This window comes from Rhamphochromis sp. 'chilingali' (assembly GCF_963969265.1).
Source record: "Rhamphochromis sp. 'chilingali' genome assembly, chromosome: 7".
Taxonomy (NCBI): domain Eukaryota; kingdom Metazoa; phylum Chordata; class Actinopteri; order Cichliformes; family Cichlidae; genus Rhamphochromis; species Rhamphochromis sp. 'chilingali'.
Window position 1 is genome coordinate 16,992,132 of NC_137934.1, and position 10,398 is coordinate 17,002,529.

Below are 10,398 nucleotides of genomic sequence, written 5' to 3' on the forward strand. Positions count from 1 at the left end.
CCACTTTAAATAATTCACTGAATGATTCTTACATAAAAATGAGCAACTTAGAAAGCAGAACCAACATCATCCTTTTTGGTCCCCATAATGCTTTGAGCAGATGTAATATTAGTAAGCAAGAAACATCCTGGGGAAGTGAAAATACAATGAAAATTCCATATTCAACCCATATTTACAGATTTTTTTTGATACCCATACTTTACAATGTTCTGGGGCACAGTGTATTTTGTGCATTATGGTTTTTTAATGTTTGCACAATGGACAGTATTCCCAAACGCTGTTATTGTCAGATGACAGACATTCAGAATAAAAGAAAAGGAATTTCAGCTGGTATTGTTGTATTTTATGAAAGAAATAAGACAAATGTTTGTTCAGGTGTCTTTGAGAGGAGATACAATGCTGCACTTATCTATGGTAGCTTTAAAAGTCATATTATGCCAGCTTTGACTATTGCCATCTACTGAAGCTGCATAATACATTTTTTTTATTTAAGCAATTTCATGATTATCTGGAAGAGCCAGAAAGTGAAACTACAAAGTCCTGGTTTAATCTTCATTTCCATGATAAAATAGCAGCAGTTTGAAAATGTGTGCACATTAACTTTCGGTTTATGATGTGCATACAATCGTCTCTCTCAGGAAGGCACAATATCCATTATTTCACTGTGGCTGTTAGAGGAGGCGGACAAGAACACACTGGCTTTTAAGTACAATTTGAAAATAACACAAAAGTACTATATAAAAGAAACTATTAATGCATTGTTCACTGACAGTCTGCGTGGATTTATTATTGTGGGTTTTTGAAGAGTCTGTGGAAGTGGGAAATAGAAAATTACATACATTATTGGAAAAATGTCATCTTACAAAAAGTCAATGCAGTTGACTGTTCTTGACGCCTTTTTAATACCAAATGTTTCTGCTAGTAAAAATATGGTTTGAATAAAGTAATCTCTTTCAGTAGACCAGTGCAGAGGCTCGTTTCGTTTCCTTTTTTTATAACTGGTAAATGTAGCTGCTTCACTTTTACTTTTACTCTACACTTTTGCCTTTGTAAGATCCAAATAAAAAGCAGTCGCATGTTTTTCAGAAACTGATTTTAAAAATACAATTTAAAAAAAAAAAAAGAGAAAAAAAAAAAAGCTGAGAGTTGTGCAACATCTGGCAACAAATAAAGTTAATTAGTAATGTGATTAGGTATAAAAGGAGCATCCCTGGGAGTTTTTCATGAGTGGAAGGAATTCAGTTTTATGAGTGGCTCTGATGAAATAGTTCATCAACTTTAAAAAAAAATCCACCCCTCTGTTTTATTCTTTGCCCATGCAGTTCAGGATTGCAGGTGTGCTGGAGCCCGATCCAAGCTGTATGACAGGGCAAGAGGCATGGTGCAATCTGGCTGGTAGCCAGAGCTGACAGAGAGACAATCATTCGTACTCTCATTCGCTCCCGACACCCAATTTAGAATCACTAATTAACCTAACAAGTATACCTTTGGAGTGTGAGGGTAAGCTTGAATACCCAGAGAGAACTCACCCAGGCGCAGGGAGAACATGCAAAGGGTGCTAAGAGAGTTTCATAATATCATTAAAGTCTGAGTCTAAGAATCCAGAGTAATCTCTGTATGCATTGGCCATAAACTGTGAGTCCGCAGGTGCTGCTGCTTTAAAAATAGCCATGCAAAATCGCTGCATGGGCTCAGAATCACCTATGAAAACCTATGTTAGTGAACCTAGGTCCCCACTGCACCAAAAGAAAGCAGTTTCATTTTAGCAACCCTTAGTTTTCCAGCCTTTTGGTGCCCCTGTCCTAACTTTTTTTTTTTTTTTTAAAGATCATTTTCATCATCAAAATGAACTAATATATTTCTGGAAACACTAAAATGTCTCGTTTTTAATCACTTCAGAATCAGAATCAGAATCAGAATACTTTATTGATCCCTGGGGGAAATTATTTTTTGTTACAGTGCTCCATTTTAAACCAACATTAAGACAAGACAGACAATACACTAACTAAGAATAGTACAATATATACATATATATACATACATACATACATACATACATACATACATAAGTCACTTATAAATAAATATTTGGAAAAGAAACGTGTAGTTGTAGCAGCAAACAGTGTGTTAAGTGGATGCGTTGTACAGGGAGATGGCCACAGGCAGGAATGATTTCCTGTGTCGTTCAGTGGTGCTTTTCGGTAATCTCAGTCTCTCACTGAACGAGCTCCTGTGACTGACCAACATGTCATGGAGTGGGTGGGAGGTGTTATCCAACATTGTCTTTATCTTGGACAGCATCCGCCTCTCCGACACCACCTTGAGGGAGTCCAGCTCCATCCCCACAACATTGCTGGCCTTACGGATCAGTTTATTAAGTCTGTTGGCATCTGCGACCCTCAGCCTGCTCCCCCAGCATGCAACAGCATAGAGGATCGCACTGGCCACAACAGACTCATAGAAAATCCTCAGCATTTTCTGGCAGATGTTGAAGGACCTCAGTCGCCTCAAAAAATAGAGACGACTCTGGCCCTTCCTGTAAAGTGCATGGTGTTTTTAGCCCAGTCCAGTTTATTGTCAATGTGTACTCCAAGGTATTTATAGTCCTCCACAATGTCAACACTGACCCCCTGGATTGAAACAGGGGTCAAGTGTTTCCTGGTCTTCCTGAAGTCCACGATCAGTTCCTTGGTCTTTGCCACGTTGAGCTGCAGATGATTCTGCTCACACCACGTGACAAAGGAGTCGACCACAGCCCGGTACTCTGTCTCATCATCCCTGCTGATGCATCCAACCACCGCAGAGTCATCAGAAAACTTCTGAAGATGGCAGGTCTCTGTGCAGTGGCTGAAGTCTGTGGTGTAGAGGGTGAAGAGGAAGGGGGAGAGGACAGTCCCCTGTGGTGCCCTTGATATGTTTTCTATGTTCTACTGTGAATAAATATGAGTTTAGAGATTTGCATCATTGCAATCTTTCCCAATTTACTGGATTCGGGTTGTATTTATCTTGATTAACTTCATTTTGTTTTCCCCTTCAGACAGCAATGCTCCAGGGCAACTGTTTCGATGTATGAAATTCCAAATCTTGTGTAGCTAAACTAATTACAGGGCAGATTTCCTGGTACACCTTAATGCAGATTCCACGCACTGTTTCTTTGTGAAAATATTTGCCTTTCATGTAACTATGTGTGCAATCTGTGTGCATTTTCAGGAGCTGGCCAGAGAGCGTCAGGAGAACGCCAGGTTGCTGAAAGCCTACCAGGACAAAGATGATCTCATTGGGAAGCTGAAGGAGGAAATCGACTTGCTGAACCAAGTGAGCACAGCCTACATAATTTTCTGCTCTGATGTCTGATATTTTGAGTGTTCCTTTGTGTTTGCATGCGTGGGCGTCTTGTGGGGGCTGTAATCATCATCTGGCATTTTACTGGCCTTGCGTGTAATAGCTGTGTTTTTCTACACTGATTATTCTTGCAGTCTGTCAGAAGCTGGACATAAACATACTTTTTTAGTTTTGAATTTATATAACTTGAAACACAATGGGGGGAACTTACTGTAATTTGCAATTTAAACACTCTGAAACACAAGTAGTTGAAAGTATTAAAATTTGTTGCTCCGTGTGGCAGGTAGGTTCATATGTAACTGATTCGTCAATCATGGTGTCACCACTGAGCTGTTTTTTTTTGTCAGCCTAAATTTGAGTTGTCTTGGATGAACAGTGAAGGATAAGCAGTCCTCTTTGGCTTCTTTCATTCGGTTTATGCAAGTAGTTTTTGTTGAATACAGCAAAAAAGAAAGAAATGATGAAGTCCACTGAAAATTACTTTTAACAGCTGTGTTCACGCTCTTTATCTGCATCATGGGTTTTTTTTGGACCTTTCTGGAGAACGAGTCTGAACTGGGCCTTTGCAGTTCAAACCCCTTTGAATTGAAACTTCCAAAGTGATTTTTTTTTACTGTGTCATTTAACAGTCAAATCAAAACAGTAAAATGCAGCCATGGGCCAAACTAGATGAACAGTAAATTACAACCTAGCCAATTTCAGCCAATCACTGTGGTATTACAATCAGCAACCATTTATTATAAAGTGACTTTCACAGTTGGGCTCCACATTCAAAAATGAAATTGAAGTTCACCTTACACCTCTGGGTTAACTTTGTTGATTACAGATTTATCTTAATTATTGAGTTGCTTTTCATGTTGCTTGATAACCAGTCTACTACATAGACACCACACAGGAATGTATAAGGCTTAATTATGTTTGGATAACAGTCCATTGGTTGATAATATAATTAATATTATGGCATGCTGTTTAGTTGTTTGGAACAATCTTTCCAAATACACTTCTAGTATTTTATTTCACTCTTACTTTGACCTTATTAGTAGGTGTATGTCTGTGTTTTGCATCTAGGCAGTTTACAAAGGTAGCTTGCTAACTAAGCTCACTAACTTTAGTAACCTTAGGCAATCCACAGCTTCTCATCTCATTAAGGTAACATCTGGCTCTAAAAAATAAACAGCATAGCAGTGACTGTCTATTAACTTTGAGAGTTCATAAGAATAAGACCCAGTGGGTGATCTTACTATATCCAATGTACACTCTGGAATCACTCTTCTTTAGCTGCAACACTGTGTGACGAGCAAAGCAGAAGAAATAATAATGACTACTACTTTCACTCCCAACTTTTCAGATTTGGAAGCTTGGTCTTCCTTCATGGAGCATTTTGATGTCACATGTTAACAAACTCTGAAATGGTCTTATGTTTTGTGAGAATATTTGCTTACGGAGACTAATATTGCTGTAGCGTACGTGTGTGTCATGGTGTCATTGCCAAGATGCATTATGGTTACATCAGAAATCCCAGTAGCATTGACAAAGTGGTAGTATTTGAATGACTATGAATGAGAATGGGTTTAGTTAAAAGAATTTCATTGTAACTTCATAAACTAAGGCCCATTTCGAAATAACAATGAAGAGATGCATGCTGTTTTTGGTAAAATCTTCATGGCAAAAATAATCAAAGTCAATAAAATATGAACTCTTATATAGGCTGAACGGTTATTAAGAGGAGATTCAAATCGGGTTAAAACACATTTGTAGATGAGGTGATAATATTGAGTGTTTACAAAGACAAAAAACACCCATTTCTCACTGAAAAAAGGAACTAAACAGTTCTCCCTCAGGAAGATCAGTTAAGACATGAGAATGGCAAGACGAGCGATAATAAGTGCTGCTGCTGCAATTATCGTGAGAAGAGCTTTTGACAGATCTCATAACTATAACAGTCTGATCATTTCACACTAAAGTGAACCCAATAGCAGGGGTCCGGTGTGCTTTCACATTTGGCTTGATGGGTTGGAGTGTGTTTTTTGTTTTTTCTCTCTCCCCCTTCTTTCACCTCATGCTGCACGCAGGGTGAGAAACATGTTGGCTGATGGCTTTATATCCGTAGTGAAACCTCTCCAAACCTTCTGTACTTGCAGCTTTTTACTGTGTTTTCTGGATCACGAGTCTGGTGGGTGGAAAATGGTGTACATTTTTCTTGCTTGCTTATTATCTAAATGCTTTTGTCATTATCAAACACACTGCAAACCCCAAAAAGAGCACAATATACAGGAAGCATCATACTGATAGCATCACATATAGGAGAGGTTGGCCATAAGAGAAGTGATTTATCCAAGGATGGTTAATGCAGGCAGCGAGCCATCAGAAACGTCCCTGAGAGAGGCTCCTGCAGGGCCTGATGTTATAGCAGGAGATAAGAGTTGATCCAGTCGGCGTCTCTGCAGAGTAAAATTGAACCCTCAGTCACTGTAGAAGTTTATTTGGGAGAGAAAGAAAAGATAAAGCTCAACTGCTGGACGTCTTTCTCCCCACTGATATGGTTTGAAAAGAGAGTCTTGCAGAGTGTTCGGTGAAAGCTTACACAGTAAATACTGATGGGCTCATCTAATGAGAAAGCAAAAGAGCTTTTATATTTCCTAAAGGTTAAATCTGCAATAATTGTCCTTTTTTTCTTTTTCTAAGTTGATACAATATTCTTAGCAAACAGCTTTTTACTTGCTTATCACTATTACTCAGTATAGAGTTGTTACTTAATGCAGCACTAGATTCTTTAGGTGATTGTAGTGTCTACATTAAACTTTTGAAGATTTTTCTCTGGAAGCAGCTATGTGTTACAGGCATCTGACAGACAGGTGACAGCTATCATGTTTTTGAGTCTTTAAAGTCTTCAAATGTCTTAAATTTGCTAATAAAATTGAAATCAACTGTATCTATGTGACGCCAATTCACAACAACAGTCACCCCTCCCACCCCGTTTGTGAGCGGCAGATCAAGTTATCTGCATCTTGGTGCAAAAGAAGGGAACCAAACCCCACCTCTCTCTTGTTAGTGTCTCACCTTACGTTAGTCTTTACGTCCCTTTTTTGCCGCAGAGACAGCAAGCTGTGTTGTAAACCTGTGACCTGCTTAATTTGACTTTTTAAGTCCCTCCAAGTGTTGTTCAGCTCATTCCCAACAGTCATGCAATCATGGCCGGTGATGGAAGAAACCGAAAATGAGGAGTGTCACTTTGATGAGACAGCGCTGTGGCAACTTAGAGCTTCTCTCATTTGCAACTAATTGAAGCTGTTAATGTCTAATTTGTTGCTATCAAGGCAGCCCAAATGGAAGGGGAGGGGAGGGGGGGACCTGGCAGCAAGCAATGCTCATTTTAACTCTCAGACGAACACTCCACAACCTGATCAGGCCTCTCAGCGGTATAGAGGCAGGGTCTTGAATATTTATGTGGTTAAATGGGTCCTGATGGAACTAAACAGAAAGATATGTGTGTTGTGCCCTTTTCACAGGACCTGGATGACATCGAAGATGAGAACGAGCAACTCAAACAAGAGAACAAGACTCTGCTGAAAGTGGTAGGCCAGCTGACGAGGTAGAACCAGATCCGGCACAACAGCCCAGCAACTCTGTCGTCTCCCCTCTCCAAACCAGCCTCCTGCTCTGGGTCAAGTCCAGCAGGGTCACCTTTTATGTGTTTGAATCTGTGTTTTTTGTCTGTTAGAGTGAGACTGTAAATCAGCTGTCATCTGAGGCGCACAGCCTTAAAATGCATCCCTCCTATCTGAGGAGGATTATTCCAATTGTTGTGAAAGCTGAACTGAGTGGTGGGGATTTTCGGTTATCCTATACATATTATATGTAAATGTATTGTATATAGGCCATTTAGATTGTTAATTTTTTTTCATTTCTGATAAGGACATTAAAAAAAAAAAAGATGCTAAAATACATTGAATGTATGTGCTACAAAAACAAGCGCACACAAAGTCTTTTCAAACATCTCCACAAACTACACCCAATACTCACACAGGTAAACTGAAAAAGATTTCCATTGTTGCAATGTTTGAATTGTGTCTGAAGCCAGTGCAGTGCTGCTGTTTAGGACCAAATCCAATATAATTAGTGCTACAGTATCAGTAGCCAAAGTGGGCATAGTGCCTTGCAATGCATGTGAGATTTTTTTTTTTTTTTAAATGGTTAAAGCCTGGTGCTTTATTAATGGACACTGGTGCCAGATTTACTTTCTTCCAATAACTTTTTGGTACATCTTAATCCCACAAGTGCTAATCTGCAAAAAATTTGCATTTTGAATATATCCCATTTAAACAATCAGTTTAAAAATAATATCAATAAAATGCTTTACTCATTTCAGTGTCGACATCTTGAGTATTATAGCTGACACTTATGAAACGTCTTTGGGTAAAATCCTTGTCTATCATATATGTGGATTCATTTTCTTAAAAAATATTTTGCTCTTGTTTACAAGTTCAGCCTTTGTGATATTTAATAGATGTTTAGTACTGAGTGTTCTGGGCCTTTAATATGCAGTTTAAACAGAATTAATTGGCAGTTTTGAAAATTGTGAGAGCAAAACTGAAGACACTGTGATCAAAATGTTTTCTTGCAAGAAAAACGTCTTTGTAAATCCAACGTTTTTGGAAATCTAAAAGTTGTTTATGAATTCAAAAGTTTTGCTTATTCAAAAGTTTCATAGCAAAGATGCTACATCTGACCTGTTCCATGTAGACTGCTGTTTTATAATGAGCTGTATGAATTGGCAGCAATTGATATTGAATGCTAAGATTGAAGTACTGAAGTTGAGACGATACAAATGTTCACTGATTTTCTATTTTTTGGAAAACAGAGTATCAGTGCTCTTTACCAGGGATGTTCCCGGCATCTAATTTTACTCGCCACTTAAATATGAGGGGGAAAAATCAGAATAATAAAGTATTTGAAGATGCATTTGAAAATCTTTATATTCTCCAGCAATCTGACTATATTTTAAAAATGTGCTAAATGTAACACTTTCTGGCTTGACTTCAACATATTAGATCAGTTAGCTGAGTGTGGCTAAAGCTAGCACCAGCAATCGTTTCTCCTTTAAAGTCCACAAACCTGTCTAAATGAATATAGCCATGTAATGTTCTGGCTATGTGTCACTTTCATCTGATAGAGTGGATGTAAAACCATTAATTTTCTAGGTCCAAGTACTGCGTGATTAATGCAGTGAGATCGAGATCTTATTTTCCACCTTACTCTTCACAACTTCCTGTCATAGAGACGAAGAGGGTTGCTGCTATATGTGAATGCTGACCGGGTGTGTAACCTTTTTAGACGCAACGATTGGCTGGCACTGTACATTAATAAAATGTGGAAAAAATAGGCTCTCATATATTTTGGTTGCCACTTAGTAGGGCAGCATTATTTAGGCCCCAGTCACACAGGCCTAGAGACCAGTCGATGAACGGCTAGTAACTAGAGAAAAATTGGTATTTCCTGACTGGTTGGCAAGTGGTTGTGGGAGGTTGCCTGTTAGGTCTTGTGAAATTTGTCACAAGGAATTATGTTGCTACACTAAAAAAAAAAACCTTGCAATTGCTTCGGTCACTAGCAGAATTCTGTAGTTCCCTGTAGTTTGCTTGGAAGAGGAGTTATCTGCAAATATTTGCTAGCTACTCGCAGAGCGGTTGTGAAACAAACTGGAAATGGAGACCGTTTGCCTTAGAATAAAAGTTAAGCCTTTTGAAACATGTCGATTTCGGCAATAAGGCACAACCGTCTGTCGGAGATCGACAGACGGATTGGGGCTGCAGCTGCAGTAATGCGGACGCTGCACCGGTCCGTCGTGGTGAAGAGGGAGCTGAGTGTAAAAGCGAAGCTCTCAATTTACCGGTCGATCTACGTCCCTACCCTCACCTATGGCCACGAGCTGTGGGTAGTGACCGAAAGAACGAGATCGCGGATACAAGCGGCAGAAATGAGCTTCCTCCGAAGGGTGGCTGGCCTCTCCCTTAGAGATAGGGTGAGAAGTTCGGCCATCCGGGAGGGGCTCAGAGTAGAGCAGCTGCTGCTCCACATCGAAAGGAGCCAGCTGAGGTGGTTCGGGCATCTGACAAGGATGCCCCCTGGGCGCCTCCTGGGTGAGGTGTTCCAGGTATGTCCCACCGGGAGGAGGCCCCGGGGCAGACCCAGGACACCCTGGAGAGATTATATCTCTCGGCTGGCCTGGGAACGCCTTGGTATTCCCCCGGATAAGCTGGAGGAGGTGGCTGGGGAGAGGGAGGTCTGGGCCTCTTTGCTTAGGCTGCTGCCCCCGCGACCCGGCCCCGGACAAAGCGGATGAAAATGGATGGATGGATGGATGGATGGCACAACTTTTACTTTGAAAGTGTCTTGCATATTTCTTTGTAGCTCAGACCCGTGAGATTCAGGTCAACGGTAAGCAAAGCTTCTGCTTTTGTAAACAGTACATTTGGAATAATATTTTAAATGATAAATTTTACTTGCACCTAAACTATTTTAGGTCTAATATTTACAGTTTCTTTATTGTAAACCTGCTGTTTAATAACACAGAAGTAACTCCATATTTTACTTCTGTTTTTCTGCCTTCTAGAACGCATGGAGTGAGTTATAGTGCATTTTCTTTTTGTATGATAACCAAATGAACTGAAGGAGCATACTGTTTGAAATGCATCTCTTTTGTTTACTCAAGGGAACAGGCTTTGATGGTAGCATAATTTTACTTTATTATTTTATTTAGCCGCTCCTCTCCCAGCGAGGAGGTGCACGGTGATCTCATGCGCTGTGGCAAATGATCTTTAGGCTCACTGCTTCCACATACATTCACATGTTTTGGGGTAAAGATCATCCCCACGTAGACAGACACCACAGACCCATCTCTCTTTCCACTGCATTATGCATGTACAGAAGATTAAGTCATTTAATAAAAGTTTGATTATCTCTCTCCTCAGTCGACTCGCTTGTGTTCATTAAGACTAATTTGATGTGATGATACCGTGCCACTGAGTCGGTAATGCAATGTGACGGTGGCGGGGA

General features: G+C 39.9%; 1 protein-coding gene across 3 annotated transcripts in view; it reads left to right on the forward strand.

Annotated features, from left to right (window-relative positions):
• pawr (PRKC, apoptosis, WT1, regulator) overlaps window positions 1-8,302 on the forward strand; it is a 69,720-nt gene extending 61,418 nt beyond the window's left edge. For all 3 annotated transcript variants that reach the window (XM_080887811.1, XM_080887809.1, XM_080887810.1), the window contains exons 6-7: window positions 3,211-3,315; window positions 6,852-8,302. In XM_080887811.1, coding sequence (XP_080743937.1) covers window positions 3,211-3,315; window positions 6,852-6,938 — 192 coding nt within the window. In that variant the 3' untranslated portion in view covers window positions 6,939-8,302. The remainder of the gene's footprint in view (window positions 1-3,210; window positions 3,316-6,851) is intronic.
• Window positions 8,303-10,398: the final 2,096 nt, after the last annotated feature.